General features: G+C 43.9%; 1 protein-coding gene and 1 long non-coding RNA gene across 7 annotated transcripts; one reads left to right on the top strand and one right to left on the bottom strand.

Moving 5' to 3' along the window:
* Window positions 1-5181: 5181 nt before the first annotated feature.
* On the bottom strand, window positions 5182-8541 carry LOC128345144 (uncharacterized). Its single transcript, XR_008316284.1, has 2 exons — window positions 7420-8541; window positions 5182-6470 (listed from the first exon to the last, which is right to left on the bottom strand). It is a non-coding gene; the product is annotated as an uncharacterized LOC128345144 (long non-coding RNA).
* Window positions 8542-8587: 46 nt separating this feature from the next.
* LOC128345143 (RNA-binding protein 3-like) lies at window positions 8588-15836 on the top strand. 6 transcript variants are annotated; one of them, XR_008316283.1, is made up of 8 exons: window positions 9899-10014; window positions 10107-10213; window positions 11258-11363; window positions 11455-11530; window positions 11612-11676; window positions 14344-14457; window positions 15138-15206; window positions 15378-15836. XR_008316283.1 is itself a non-coding variant. In XM_053296628.1 (7 exons), the coding sequence occupies exons 2-6, from the start codon at window positions 9912-9914 to the stop codon at window positions 11673-11675; spliced, it is 459 nt and encodes a 152-aa protein (XP_053152603.1). In that variant the 5' UTR covers window positions 8588-8718; window positions 9899-9911; the 3' UTR covers window position 11676; window positions 12050-12679. The 6 variants fall into 6 exon arrangements, 3 of the variants coding, with proteins under 3 accessions (XP_053152603.1, XP_053152604.1, XP_053152602.1); XR_008316281.1 differs by having other exon boundaries at window positions 11609-11676; XR_008316282.1 differs by having other exon boundaries at window positions 11609-11676; window positions 15124-15206.

Here is a 15836-nt window from a genome sequence, read left to right as displayed (position 1 = left end):
ATAATTTGGCTAGGTCCTTCTTGCTCCAGTGCACTTCAGGCTGATGGCAAAAGAAAAATCAGCAGATTCATGTGACATCAAGGTGCTGGACTAGGACCGGGGAGACCCGAGTTCAAATCCCCATTCAGCCATAAAACTAGCTGGGTGACTCTGGGCCAGTCACTTCTCTCTCAGCCTAACCTACTTCACAGGGTTGTTGTGAAAGACAAACTCAAGTATGTAGTACACTGCTCTGGGCTCCTTGGAGGAAGAGCGGGATATAAATGTAAAAATAAAAAAATAAAAATAAAATAATGTTTGCATCTGAGCAGATAGTGAGTACTGTTACCTATGCAGCCTACGCAAAGCCAAATACCTAGCCAAATTATGTTTCCATAGTTGATTCTCTAAGCTAGTACAATATTTCAGACTGGACATCAGATTTCATGCCCCCATGGCTTGAGCATCAAATCTCCTTGCTTTTTGGAGTTCAAGTGGAGCTGCCACACCCATAATTATCCTGTAAACCAGTTTCTTTGCTTTAATTGAATTCCCTTGCTTTTGTAAAATGGAGGGTGCCATCGTGGCATTAAAAAGATCATTTTTTTTCTTTAAAAAGATCAATTATTTTTCTGTTCCAGTGAGGAAAGAGGGCAATCTCCTTCTTACTGGCATGCAAACTAGCTCACCAGTTCTGGCTGTCAAGCTGCTGAAGTACAGGCAGAATATCAGCTGGGGACTTTTCACACAGGGCTTTTAGCTCACATCTCCTCTGGAATGGAGGTTTGAATTCACATATTCACATATCAGCCAGATTTGCGCCCAAAGTCTCTACAAGCTATCGGGGAGCACTTCACACACAATTTGGGTTTTTCATTAGAGAAGGTAAAGTGTGCCGTCGATTTCGACTCCTGGCGGCCACAGAGCCCTGTGGTTTTCTTTGGTAGAATACAGGAGGGGTTTACCATTGCCTCCTCCCACGCAGTATGAGATGATGAGGCGGGTCTCACGATCAGTAAGACCCGCTTTTGTCGGTTTTGCAGGAAGAGCGGGCTAAGCAGGGCGGGAGCCCTGGGTGGCTGGATTGGCCGCCCACATGACTGCCAGCTCTGTGATGGAGCCAACAGGGGCTGGGGAGTTCGGGGGCCACGTGGTCCCCGGAAACTCCAGTATGCCCTGCGCGAGCGTGCAGGGCATACTGAGGAGACCCCCAAGCCGGGAGGCTGCTTTTTAGCCTCCCACCAGAGAGCTACTCACGATCCCCAAACCCGGGTTTGTGGAGCACTTGCTCCACAAACCCTGTTTAAGGGGGGGCTACTTGAGCGGGTTACCCACTCAAGAACCACAGGGCTCGCAGCCAAGCCCGGTGGTTCACACGACTGTAGGACATTGGGCTAGTTGAGGCTAGCCTGGTTTTCTACAATTGTGTGAATAGCCTCAATGCCTTTCAGCATCTTCCTATATCGCTGCTGTCTGATATAGTAGCAGCCGGGATTCGAAGCGGCAACCTTTTGCTTGTTAGTCAAGCTCTTCCCCTCTGCACCACTTAAGGTGACACATTTCATTAGAGTGTAGCCTGATTTATATCCAGGGTTTTAAAAAATCCACTTTTTACATTAGATTGGGGGGGGGGGCAAATTCGAACTCACTGTAAAGCCTCACAGTTAGGGTTGCCATATTCAAGCTTCCCAGATCCAGGTGGCCTCAAGGGCGTAACTATAATTGGGTAAGGGGAGACAGTTGTCTGGGGGCCCACTGCCTGGGGGGGGCAGAGGCAAGTCACATGACTGACTCCCCCAGCCGCGCACCCGCCTGGGCTTCCTTCAGTTGTATTCATCCTCTGAAACTGATGTGAGTGTTTAGACCTGGAGCTACCAGAACAGCAGGTCTTTCTCCAATACCATTAAATGACTTGCATCGTCCACAATTTACAAAACCTTTTTAAAAATAATTTATCATTTAAGATTTATTTACTTCATGAGCTGAGCTTAAGTGAGGGGGGGCATTTTAAAATCTTGTCTCTGGGCCCACTCCAACCTTGCTATGCCCCTGGGTGGCCTAATTTGAATATTATGCAAATCATGCAGCAGCTAATTTGCTTATTTATTTATTTATTTGTTTGTTTGACAGGTTTGTATACTGCCTGCCGCTACCCAAGTCTCTAAGTGGTTTAGAACAATAAAACAAACCCATGACTGCAGAGAAACTGTAGAGCCAATGGCAGGAGGCAAAGCTGCAGAGCCTTCCTTTCTTCCCCCTTCTTCTCTTCCCTCCCATGTGACTGGATCCAGAGTAAAATCTGGGCAAACCAGTGGCACATTTGAAATCCAGGTGGAATTTAGCAGCCGGGTGGAGGAGCCAAAATCCAGGGGCTACCCTAAATTCCGAGGGACATGGCAAGAATACTTGCAGTAAACTCATGGTAAAGCCTGCTGTCTAAAAATCTTCCAAGTGCTGATTGCACCCCCCTGAGCTAGCCAAAGTTGCACCTGTTAGGTTTCTGCCTGTCATGCAACTGTAAATGCCCTGGCGCCTCTGGCCCTTACAAGGAACACAGCAGCCCTTCCCCTTTTGAGGAACGAGGTTGGAAAGTGTTTAAAGCTGTACAAGAGCCCTGCGGCCTACCAGTTCTGAAGTAAAATGAACCAAAGAGCAAGGCCTGTTTTCCTATTTGCCTCGGAGGGAGGCATGAGTTATTACATCCAACTGTAATGGTTACCCTTTCAAGACATTTCTCTTTCTTTGGAGAAGGAGCAGAAGCAAAGGCCCCTTTCACAGCTTTTTCCTGAGCAACCAGGGCAGAAGCTGTATATTTGCCCCTCCCTTCTCTGCCCACTCACTCTCTTCCCTCATTTGAGCACACTCCAACTTGTGTTGAGGCCCTTCTTTCTTCTTAATTTGCAGAAATTCCAAACATGTATATTTCGACTAACCCATGAAAGCACAGTGTATGGAACACAGGCCATCTGAAGATACTTTTCCTGAGTCAGTACAGTATGTGCTTCCCTAGTTGTTGTTTTACATTTATATCCCACTCTGCCTCCAAGGCAGGGGCGTACCTAGGGTAGGGCAGGCAGGGCACGTGACCCGGGCGCCACTTGAAGGGGGGCGCAATTTCTTAAAATTTTAAAAAATAAAATAAAAATGACCACCAAAAACAAAATGGCCTCCGCGCATGCTCAAATGGCCTCTGTGAGGCCTGAGGCCATTTCAGGCCTTGCAGAGGCCATTTGAGCATGTGCAGTGGCCATTTTGTTTTCAGTGGCCATTTAAAAAAAAAAACAATTATTTTTAAAAATGGCCACTGCACATGCTTAAATGGTCCCTGTGAGGTCCTAGAGGCCTGCGGAGGAAGGAGTAACCTTTGCAGACTCCCACCAACCCACGGCCTATAGGAAGCACCCCAAAGGGGCTACAGGTAAAAAATATTTTTAAAATTTAATATAAGTCACTGTACACATATTCAGTTTGGCACTATGTACAGAGAATCAGGGCTTGTGAATACTGAGCTGAAGCTTATGATCTAGGATTGTATTCATTTGTTCTTACTTTGCTTCTTGTGATAAGTGTGTATGTATGTATTGGTTTATTTCGGCCCAAGGCTAGCATAAATACAGGAAAAAGAAGGGAAACAACAACAACAACAACAACTTGTGATAAATGAGTTAAATGTGATGTCTTAATAATATGGCTATTAATGGTGAGTTTGTCTTTGAATCAGTGTGAAATCCTTCGTATTAAGGCCCACTGGGAGTTTCTTGCTCTCTTTCTCTCATTTTAACTGTCTTTCGGAAAGACTAGAATATATTCCAAGCAGTGACACAGTTTACTCTGCATAGCCTTTAATTATTTTCAGAGTATCTGAGGAAAGTCAAATTCTCCATTTATTTTTAAAACTTGTATAATGGTGATGCTACAATGCATAGTAGAGAATTAGACAGGCACTTCTGTTTAATTTTCCAAGTACACCTCCACATAGTATTTGGGTATTTCATGAGCCCCAGCATACTGAAATTTGTAGTTTTCTAGCATTTTTTGGTCTGGCTACGTCCACAGCTAAATAGTTTTTGAAATATTAAAAGATTAACGAGCTTGACTTGTATTTTTGAGCTGATATTATGGTAAAGTTATCTGAAAGATGGGTGTCAGATGTTTGGACAGGGGGCGCAATTTCAGTGCTTGCCCTAGGCGCTATTCTCCCTAGATACGCCTCTGCTCCAAGGAGCCCAGAGCGGTGTACATGGTGATGTTTATCCTCACAACAACCCTGTGAGGTATGTTAGGCTGAGAGATACGTGACTGGCCGAGTCACCCATTGATTTTCTTGAAAGAATGGGGATTTGAACTCAGGTCTCCCAGGACCTAGTCCAACACCCTTTTAGTTGAGGCGAAATATTTCAGTTATAAAGGTGGGCGTGGGGTGCTGTTTTAAATTGCTGCCCTGATTTCCAGGGTTTTTTAGTTGTTTGAATTGTTTAATCGGTTTTATTCTGTTTTTATAGTTTGATTTTAAGTGTTAACTTGTTTTGTTTTTATTGTGCTGTAAACTGTCCTCAGCCATTTTGGAAGGGCAGTATATAAATCTAAGAAATTAAACTAACAAACAAACTCCCCATAACTGCCATTTTTTCATGGATTTGGTTTTAAAAACCAACACACCTATTGAGCAGGTGAGTGTAACAATGCCCCTTCTGGAAAGAAGAAGAAAGTTTTGAGAAGTCACAGAATGTTGCGGGGGGAGGGTGTCAGATGACAACATATGATGGAATATAGTTTTACTTCTCCACCTATAATAAACAAGCAATCCCGTGCCTGTGTAATGCACATTAACTATATGTGTGCCTTAAATGCAAGTATGTCAAGATGCAGCCACCCACCCACTCAGAGATTTAATTTCTAGATACTTGGGGAAGGGAGCTAAAATAGTACTCCAGTGCATGTATGAACATAGGAATATCATTTTACAAATACATCCTCAAAAGGCAAACTGGAGACACTGATTTATGAGATATACAAATTTTTTAAAAAACAGTGTCTGAACAGCGGTCAACACAGGCCATTGGAATATGAACATCTTCTTTCCAGTGCACATGGCATGCACAAACACCTGAAGCTAGTGCATAAGGAATAGCCTGCCCTGCCACTTCATATGCTTTCACAGGTGAAGTCTGTGTTTGAGTGGTTAATAACACATACTGTACATAGGGTTTGGTTTTTTTAATATCTTTAACTCAAAAACAAATCAACACAGGACAGGCTACTACAGGGTAAATATATACAGTGCTGCAGAACTGACCGCAAAGAGAATGCAATGATGTGTAACAATATGGTATGGAGCTCAGGTAAGGTCCATGTTGTGAGATGGGATAAAAGAATGTCCCCATTTCGTCTTGAAGTGTTGCAACTGCAAGGCAATATTAGTTACGTTTTAAAGTTGTGTACCCCTGTTGAGCTGACATGTTCAGTCAAATTTGCTGTTGAGAAAGTGTTGGACAAACTTGCTTTTCTGCAGACTCTTAAAGCCAGCTGCCCTATGCACAACTTCCAGCCGTGTTGCAGCACAATCCACTCCACATCTACTTGGAAATCAGTGTCACTGAGTTCAATCGGACTTACTCCCAAATATGTGTGTTTATTTACAAGCTCCAAACAATCTTGCAGCTTAACCTTTAACAGATAAGTGCAGCCCTATGTGCACTAACTTGGGAGTAAACCCCCTGGAACTCAGGGGGACTTACTTCCCATGCATAAGAATGGAATGTTAGGCTGGAAAACAATGTTCACTTACATGGGAGTAATATTTGTTGAACTGAGTAGGAGTTTCTTTCAAGTAAACAAGCATAGGCTAATGCATTGTATAGGTCTGGTGCCTGTACATAAAAAAATACCAGGGCCCTAGCTAGCACCCCAACAAGATTCACTATTGTGCTTCTCTCCAGGCTCAAGCAACCATTCCCCACCATGCTCTGACACTGTGTGTCACTCTGACACAGGAACATGCTGAAGTGAAGAAATAATTAAAAGAACTAATCAGCCTACTTTCCTTTCACTGTCTCTACATCTGGACTAAATTTGGTGCAAATCAAGGTCCACAAGTTAGATCTCTTGCGCCTCAAATGTTCATGGGTCTGCCATCTTGGATCGGTGTGGATGTCATCACTACAAACTGCACCATTGGTGTCCCTGTGTGTCATTCACTTCAGCTGTTCCAAATTTGGTTCAAATCAATTAGACAGTCCTCAGGTTAGTGCACTTGTGTCTCAAAGGTTTATGCATCCACCATCTTGGATCGGGGTGGGTGACATCACCACAAACTACACCATTGGGGCATCCCTCTGTGTCCATTCAGCTGTAGCAAATTTGGTTCAAATCGGTTACTGTCCACAAATTAGTGCACTTGCACCTCCAAAGTTTAATTGTCCACCGTCTTGAATTGAGGTGGATGACATCATCACAATCTTTGCCATTGAGGTGTCCCCGTGTTTCTTCATCTGCAGCAAATTTGATTCAAATTGGTTAAGCAGTTCACAAGTTAGACCACTTGCGCCTCAAAGGTTTATGTGTCCACCATCTTGAATTGGCGTGGATGACATCATCATAAGCTATGCCATTGAGGTGTCCGTGTGTGTCACTCACTGCAAGTGTACCCAATTTGGTTCAAATAGGTTAGGCAGTCCACAAATTAGCCCACTTGTGCCTCCGATGTTCATGTGGCCACCATCTTGAATGGAAGTGGATGACATCATCACACAACACACCCTTTGGGCATCCCTATGTGTCCCTACATCTATAGCAAATTTGGTTCAAATTGGTTAGGCAGTTCACAAGTTAGCCCACTTGTGCCCCAAAAGTTTATGCGTCCGCCATCTTGGAATGGGGTGGATGACATCGTCACAAACGACGCTGTTGAGGTGTCTCTACAACTGTACCCAATTTGGTTCATATTAGTCCAGGCGTTGCGAAGTTGAGGCAGGGGGACACAGGGACACACACACAGAATGCCGGGTGATCTCATAAGCCTACTCGAAAGTAGGCTAAAAATGGGAGGTCCATCCACATCAGCACTGAGGAGTGCAGCCACATGCTGCTGTCACTGCCCTCAGAGGGGAGAGACCACCACAAGGCACTTTGCCTAGGGCTCCCTCTACTCAAACCAGTCCTAACTAATTTATGGCACAAGAAATAATTAGTTTTTAAGGGGTCATAAGACTCCCTCCCCCTTGTGAATCTCTCATAGTAAATTGCCTTGAGACTATATGTTTTGGCAATATAAGGTTGTGCTGTCCAGTCGGTTTCGACTCCCGGGTGTTTCCTATACGATACCAGCGGGGATTCGAATCAGAAGCCCCTTGCTCCCCAGGCAAGTTACTTCCCCACTGAGCCACTGGGTAGCTTTTTGGCGATACAGAAACGTGATAAATAAATCTTCTGTACAAGTACCTGGGAATAAGTCCTGCTTTAAAGCCAACTTCCATGTCATGCATAGGATCTGGCTGCACACTACAATAAATTCAATTACTAAAGCGCAAGTCGCATTCATTTCAAATGCAGTTTGCTCCCAAGAAAATGTGCTAGGATCGGGCTGCAAACGGGCGCAAGCTCTACAAGCCCGCCAGGTCGAAGGCTCTGCCGTAAAGTTCAGAGAATCACATAACGCGGTTTCAAAATAAAAAGGTCCCGGATGCTGTCTTGATTTGGGTGTTCGGCAAGAGGTGGAAGAAGCCATGATGGGGCAAGTCTTAAAGGTTTTCTAAAATGAGTTCCGGTTAATGGTTCCAGCTAGTAGAATCCTCCATGTGCGGAGCAGGAGGAGAAAATGCATAGGAAATGAATCAGTGTCAGCGAATAAAACAGTCGGCAGTAGCGGCTGCCTTTTGTTGCAGTGTTGTGCAGTAACTACTCCTTCTATCGAAAATAAAGATTAAATAAAGATTTCCCCCCCGCCTTCCTAGTAGGGCTATGCGCTATCCTATACGCTTAAAAGATCTGTTCAGTAGTGCCAGTTTCATTTTCTGGACCAAGACACGCTACCGTCTTTATTGTTTCTCCTAACGGCTCAATTAATATTGTAATCTGAAGGGGGATCAAAATGTTGCTGTAAATATTGCCTGATGAATAGCATCAGGTGGATGAATAAAAGGCATGCATTTCTAAACAAAACATCAAGTTCGTATGATAAAAATGCCCCTGACTCGAATTTTTCATGCTTTACCTTCTTCCTGCCCGCATGATTCACCAACGGCGAACTCTTTTTTTAAAATTCGAAAAAGAGAACAAGTGTCGCCAGTGCGCAAAATATCGTGAAAACCTGATTATCTGAAAGAAACGTCTCTCAGTCCTGTCGTTCCACATTTATTTCTAGCTACCGCTCCACTTCTCTTGCTCCGTGTGCGCGCAGAACTCTAATCGGAGCCGGAAGTGTTTAATGCACGTAACTCAAGTTTTCATATCTCTTTGTGATAGAGATATGAGGTCCCGGATGTATCACGTTTTCTTTTCTTTTTTTGGAGGGAGAAAGTTAAGTTAATCGAATGCCCGGATGTCAGCAATATCTACGGTACCTCAAACACGACGTTTGAGTAGCGGCCCGTTGATAGGCGCATGCGTATTTACCTTTGTCCACAGAAAGGCACGTCGGTCGTCACGTGGCCGTCAGTTGTGGGCGGGCCCCTATATAAGCGTCGCGCGGGCGGTGGCTCGGCCGCATTTTCAGCCGTTCCAGCCAGGGAATACCAATTGGTGAGTTCGACGTAGCGATAGCTGGGCATTCTTTGTTCTAGTGGAGGGATCTTTAAATATTGCTTTTAGCTTGACACTAGGGAGGCGGTAGCGGCAGCAGTTGTCAGTATCTCATAGTGAGCGGGTGAGACAAACTGGGGGGGGGTCGCAGCTTCAAAGCGCACGCGCGGTCTTAGAGAGGATTTTAGAATAGTGACTGCGCATGCGAAATAGCGCAGCTGAATTTCTTCAGCCGCACGAGGGTCAAGAGCAACGGGGGTGCGTAGTGCGCATGTGGGGGTGGCGGTGCATAGTGTGACTGTAAAAGGAGGAAGGAAAAAGGAGCTGAGTCGTTCTGTCAGGATGGCGGGAAGCGCGGGGGCGGGGTGGCGGAAGGGACTTGTCGCGTCGGGCGCGAGGCCATGCAGCCGCCGCCGCCATCTTTGGCGCGCGAGATGCCCCTCGAGTCTAGCTGGGGGTTAACAAGATGGCGCCTGAGGCGGGGAAATGGAGGCTGGCCTTGGACTTCAGGCCTGAGAGGCATTCAGCTGGAGCAGGGAGGAAGTAGTGCCATTTATTTGCTTCCCTCTTCGCGCGGCCTTCCACTGCGTTGACTCTAGGAGGTGGTGGTGCTTCCTGATTTCTTGACTGTTGAGATGCGTCCTTGCATTAAAATACTCTGACGTTAAACGTAGATGTGGCTGCAGCCAGGAAGTGAGTCGGTTTGATTTAGCAAGGCCTCTGACAAGGCAGGCTTGTCTGAAGTCACAGGACCTTGGGGCAGCTTTTATTCCCACTTGGAACAGTAAGCTAAAGAACTGGGTTAAACTCCATGGGTCAGGCTAGATTAGCATTATAAAAGGCATATTTTGGCGAGAATCGGAACCAGATGGCAGCATGCACTACCATGTGCAAGTTAAATTAACTTGTACTGCATGGCATGCAATTGCCGCAGGTTTTGAGGTGATATTCAGGGATAATATAAAGGGCTACTTGTAAACATGCTGGAGCTGTAGTTAAAGAAGTGTATTGAAAGCATTGGTGGAACATGCACAATTTGTACAGACTTCTGGGACATTAGAAGTTGGAATTCTGTCCTAAAGAAATTGGGTGTGTGATGTTTTCGTTCAACTGAACTTGTTACATGTAACTTAATAAGGGAATAACAATGTATCTTCTGACCTAGTTTTCTGTTCTTTAGACTCCTCACCATCATGTCTTCTGAAGAAGGAAAGCTGTTTGTTGGGGGGCTGAACTTTGACACTGATGAGCAAGGCCTGGAGCAGCACTTCAGCTCTTTTGGTCCCATTTCTGAGGGTAAGATGTTTGGCTGTGGGTGGGGAGGAGGAAGTGGCCCTCAGGATCAACATAAGGAGTTAAATATCCCTTGCTTTCTCTTGTGTTTCTAGTTGTAGTGATCAAGGACAAAGAGACCCAGAGATCAAGAGGCTTTGGCTTTATCACCTTTGCCAACCCTGAACATGCATCAGATGCTATGAGAGCCATGAATGGAGAGGTGAGGACTTCAACAGTAGCTTCATAGCAGTATGGTTTGTTGTGCCAATTGTTACTGTCCTTGTTGCTGTAAGTAGTAGAGACCATCTAGTAACTTGTCCCAAGGTGTTAACACTAATACTACAGCACTTAGTCAGTTAAAATTTTTAACTTTGTGTCCTCAGTCAAGCACTATTTTTAACAGGGACCTGCATTGCTAAGGCCAGTAGATGAGAGTGTCTGTTGCAGGGTGTGCGTACTTACTAGGTTGATCTTGAGAAGTGGAAGTGGCAAAGTAAATCCTCATGCCTTCTGGTTGGCCAGCTTATTGCAAAAAGCAGCAGTATCTGAAAGGTACATTTGAATATGGGGCTCTGGGAGAATAGAACAATCTGCTCTAGAGAGAATTCATGCTCCTCCCCTTCCCCGATGATTAGGCTCAGTCCTCCCAGGTTGTGCCTACCTTGGAGAGTGGATGATTGCATTAGTCAGAAATTAATTTCTTTCCCATTCTTTCTGAAGCTCCTTGAGCTGAGCTCTTCTCATTGTACTCCCAACAACTTTTGGAGGAGTTAAAGTGCCTCCCCCACACCCCATTATGTCAGTCAAGGTATACTTTTGGTCTGCCTACTGTCTGCCTCTTCAGAATGTTATTTTTGTCTCTTTCTGAGCCTCATAGCAGGTGTTTTCTCTATTTCTGAAGGCTTCTTGGTTTTGAAAAAGTTGACCTCCCTGAGGAAAATGGGCTTAGTAGACACTTGTGAAAACACAAGATCTCTTAAGACTTGCTTTGCAGTACTTGAGAATAGAGGGTGCCAGGAATAATGCAGAGTATGGATTTGATGACAGCTCTCTATGTGAGATCAAGTGGATCAGCATAGCCTTCCAGTGTGTTCCTCTAAAAGTTGGTATCTCTACAAAATTAAAATTAGTAAATGGTTGCTTTAAATTGGTATTTTGTTAGTCTGGATTAGTTGTAGTTAAAGTTTTGAAGTTGGGAGCGAGCAGAAGTTCCAGGTTCAAATCCCTGTCAGTTTATGAAGCTCAATACTTGATTTGTTCTCAGTCTGTAGATGGTCGTCAGATCAGAGTTGATCATGCAGGGAAATCTTCTCGTGGATCCAGAGGTGGCTACTTTGGAGGCAGGGGGCGAGGACGTGGCTATTCCCGAGGTGAGTCTAAAGAGTGATTAATATGTTGGACTAGCAGAGGAAGGAAATAGTTTGCTTGTAGTTCAGTTCAAACCTCCTCTTCCTGCTGCAGGTGGTGGAGACAGAAGCTATAGTGGGCGCTATGACAACCGAAGTGGAGGCTACAGTGGTTCCCGGGACTACAGCAGGTGATTGTTGTGGTGTGGTCCTGCTTTAAGCAGTTCATTTTCAGTGAGCAGATGTAAAACACAAGTCTTTGTTTTCAGAAGTCAGGGAAGCTATAATGATCGCTACTCCTCAGGAGGCTCTTACAGAGACAACTATGATAACTGAGGTAAGTGGATCTTAGAAGGGATTGAAAATGTTGCCTTGTCAAAATACCCTTAAAACTTGCAGTGTTCCGACTCGTGCTGGGTAGCAGCAGTAACGACGGCTCGCTACTAAGTTAGACAAAAACGGTTTTTCAGCATATCTGCCATTGAGTCAATCTAAACATTGCAGGTCTCCATTCAGATTACTGATAAGAAACTTAAATGCATGTTGGATCTGAAAGAACTCTTAACTTCGAATTGCACAGCTGTCAGTGCTAACTGGGGGAGGGCCTGAGATTCCTAGCATCACTAATCTAAAAAGTCTAGGAGTGGTGAAATGCTGCAACATGTCCATATGCTTGTGCCTTTATGATTGTACCTGCTTCTTGTCCTCAGCTCACACCGAGTAAAAATCCTTCCTGAATCAAGATCGTCCTTCCAATGGCTGTATTTATAAAGATTTTTGGAGCTTCGCTGAATCTTGTTTAGTTACCTACTTGTATCTTCCCCTATATAGTTTGTCACATGCAGTCCGAAAGCTTCCTCTACAAGATGGCCTGTTTAGACTTTGCTCGAGGTTTTTTCAAGAGTGGTTTTTAAGCATTTTTGAAATCCAGTTTTATTTGTCTTGCTTTCTCAATCCAAGGTTTCTTTTAACTCAACACAAATGGGCCCTACAATTAAAAAAGAAAAGGCTGGAAGCGGAGCAAACTTTTCAAAAAGTGCAATGCACGTAGATTTCAACTCTTAGTATAGCATGGGAGGGTGACAAAGGCAAACCACCTTGGTATTACTAACGAGTTAAAGGATTCACGTTGGTCATAGTAAAAGTTATTTTACTGTAAAGTAAACCCAAAACTCTAATTAAACGCTTTGAGAGGTTTTTGAAAATGTTTGTTTATATTGTCCTTTTTTTACTGGAAGAAACATGCATAATTCAATTGACATTGTATTTGAAGTGGATAAGGAAGTTCCTGTACTGAATTTTTGGCTTTACGAAGCCCATTAAAATCCCATCTGAAACTATTCTCTGCTCTTGACGTTTGACATCACATTGCACTGCACAACTTGGATAGCTTAGTGGCAAGTAAAGTAAGATATGCCTCACCTAGACAAAACTCAGGGGTGGTGCCCAGGTAATGAGTCTGATAGACACTAATACTTCAGTAGTTCCTCTGAATGAAACAGCCTTCAACACAGGGCAGATCAAACTGAATCATCGATTAGCTCCTCAAGACTGGTTAGCAAAGGATATCATAGCATGATTTATACTCTAGAAGCATCTTGATAGTTATGTATCTGAGTAATCTTGTATTAAGTAATTCTAGTTCCAAATGGGTGCTATCAAATGATTCAAATTGGCATCTGCCAATGCTTTCAGTTCTTAGAATGTTTTGAGACAGTATCACTTGCAGTACTGTCCTGGGGAAAATGAATCAGTTTTACCTAAGGGGGTAATGGTGGAAACAATTCCACATCCCAGGGACTTGAAATAAGTCTGGAGTCCTAAGTTGTGGAGAAGGATCCCAGTGGTAGGGTTGGATTCTTGAATGCAAATCACAATTCTGGTTTTGGGAGTTGGTATTACCACAAGGGAATAAGACATGGGATGCTGGAACATAATCTTGTGCAGTGGTAAAACACTGTTGCACTGTAACACTAGAATGTCTAATGCCTCGACCTACAAAAATTCCAGTGATTACTTTTAGGGTTGCTACCCTTTGCTGTGATTGTAAAATATATAGTATTGCTGTTGCTAGGAAGAAAGATCCAAGCAGTAACCTGCCTCCAGGTTCTTTAAAATGCCATCCCACTTCTAAGGGGATTCCTTACTTGTGTTGGAGCAACTCAGCTTTGTCAGATGAGTTGTTGAAGGAAGTCCTTTAAATTGGGAGGCCTCAGGCTTTGTTCAGGGTTAAGGCTGAACTGATGTTGGTGCCTAGATGGGCCTACCTGTAGTTAGCTCTGTCCTGTTCTTACACTGTGAGAATTCTCTGCTAGCGTGTGGAAGCCAGTGTCCTTGGAGACCCCCGAAGTGTGTTGTGCCTACTTCAGTGCGATCCATGTGAGACGAAAGCTGCTCTTGGCTAGTTCATTTGTGGAAATAGCCCTGTATTTCGAGGTAACTCTTTTGCTCATGTCTGCATCTTCTCTCCCACAGAGTTCCATTCTTATGGCCACAGCAAAACAGCTGGTTCTTACTGCTCTTGACAAACTTATTGGGCAAATTGGGGTCTCCCTGGACCCCAGGAAAACTTGGACCGAATCTGCTGCTATTTAACCTGGGGGGAGGGCCAGCCTGGCTCCTGCAACTTGAGATTTTCAAAAACAGGAAAGGCAGTTGGCTAAACAATTTTCAGATCCAGCTGTCTTATTCTTGTCCAAGATCTTGTAATGATGCCTTGTGCAGAACTTGGACTACTATTTGGGAAGGTCTTTCCCAGTGCAGAATGGCTTGTGTGGGAGGCTTTTGTTCCCACTTGGAATAGTTTTTTTATCATTTCTTAGTGTGTGGTGGTCTTTGGACAGCATTCTTAACGTGGGAGGAAAAACCTGACCAAACCGGGGAATCTCCCGAGGGCTAGGTGAACAGCATCAGCTAGCCCTGGAGTGTCCTGTTAGATGTGTGATTTTAATATAATGTTAACTTGAATGGACTTGAGTTGGTGACATTGCCTTGTTTTTGGCAGGTGAGAAGAGGTGGTAGCTACTCTGTCCTGAGACTGACTGTTTACCCCCCATCTACTGAAGTACTGGAATGAGATGGGACTGCTATTTTTGGGATGCTGACTCAAAGCTATGAAGTAAGTGTGTCATTTATAATGAGATGTTGAGCATTTAAAGTCTGATTTCAATTACAATTCTAAGCCTAATATGAATTGATTGTTGGCTCATAAAACAAAAGGAGAACTTTCATGTGTGGGGCTGATGACCAGTTGAGTACCAAACTATTTGGTGCATAATTACTTGTAGTAGTGCAAGACACATGACACTAAAACAAAGAGCTGTGGTCAATCCTTCCCTCTTCGTTTTATTTGGAGATTCCTTATACCACATGGTGAAATTAGCTCATATTTTATCTTATTCCTAACAGCACCATGCTTTTACTGTTGAGTCACAGTAACATCGCTTAAATGTGATTTCCCCAAGTAAATAAGCACTACTTAACTCAAAGAGCCAGCGTGGTATAGTGGTTAGAGTGCTGGACTAGGACCAGGGAGACCGGAGTTCAAATCCCCATTCAGCTATGAAACTAGCTGGGTGACTCTGGGCCAGTCACTTCTCTCTCTCAGCCTAACCTACTTCACAGGGTTGTTGTGAAAGAGAAATTCAAGTGTGTAGTACACCGCTCTGGGCTCCTTGGAGGAAGAGCGGGATATAAGTGTTTTTTTTAAAAAAACAAAACTAGTAACCATTGTGCAATACTGACCATTAAACTGAATGTGAAAACTGTAATGATTTATCTGCAGCTGCTTTTTTTTAGGGCTTTCTGTATCTACTTAAAAAGAGGAAGACACCTCTTGTGGAGACACTAGCTCAACTACCCCAACAGGTTTGTTTAAAAGTGTGGATGTGGTTAACTGGAGAGATAGAGATGGGGTGCATCATGCTTTCTAGTATAGGCAAAGCTTGCTGTGTGAAAACTCATAGCACAAACAGATAATTTGCTTTGTCTTTAACATACCTTGGGACAATTAACTATCTTTCTTGCATTCCATATCAGGTTGGTAGTAGCACTGGAATTGAGTCTTGGAGTTTTGTCAGTACTGATGTAACAAGTGGGCAGCAAAATAGAACAAGACAACTGCCATGCTGCATAGAGCACACAAACTTTTCAGGAGGCTGTGGTTTCCACCAATTATCTGTGTGAAAACTGAAGAGTCCAGTGTCTTATTGAACATGTTTATAACTGGATGCAGAGTCCTATGGTCAACACCTCCTTGATCAAGATGTAAAACCAGAATTGGAAAATCTGCCCTGAGGATTTCTCTTGTAAAGCTGGAGCTAAAGATGGTCTTCCTTAAGGGTGTGCAAGTGCAGAAGAAACCTACAGTGTGCAAATTTATCAAAGTGTAAGAATAATGCCAATTTTAGATCATCATTTTGTCCCCCTGGCATTTTGGACTTCAAAGCTGTTAAGATCATATGGCTTTTAATAAAAGTGCACAAATGAAACAGTCAA

The sequence above is a fragment of the Hemicordylus capensis genome, chromosome 2, assembly GCF_027244095.1.
Source record: "Hemicordylus capensis ecotype Gifberg chromosome 2, rHemCap1.1.pri, whole genome shotgun sequence".
In the NCBI taxonomy this organism is placed as follows: Eukaryota; Metazoa; Chordata; class Lepidosauria; order Squamata; family Cordylidae; genus Hemicordylus; species Hemicordylus capensis.
This window is presented reverse-complemented; position numbering and strand designations above follow the sequence as displayed.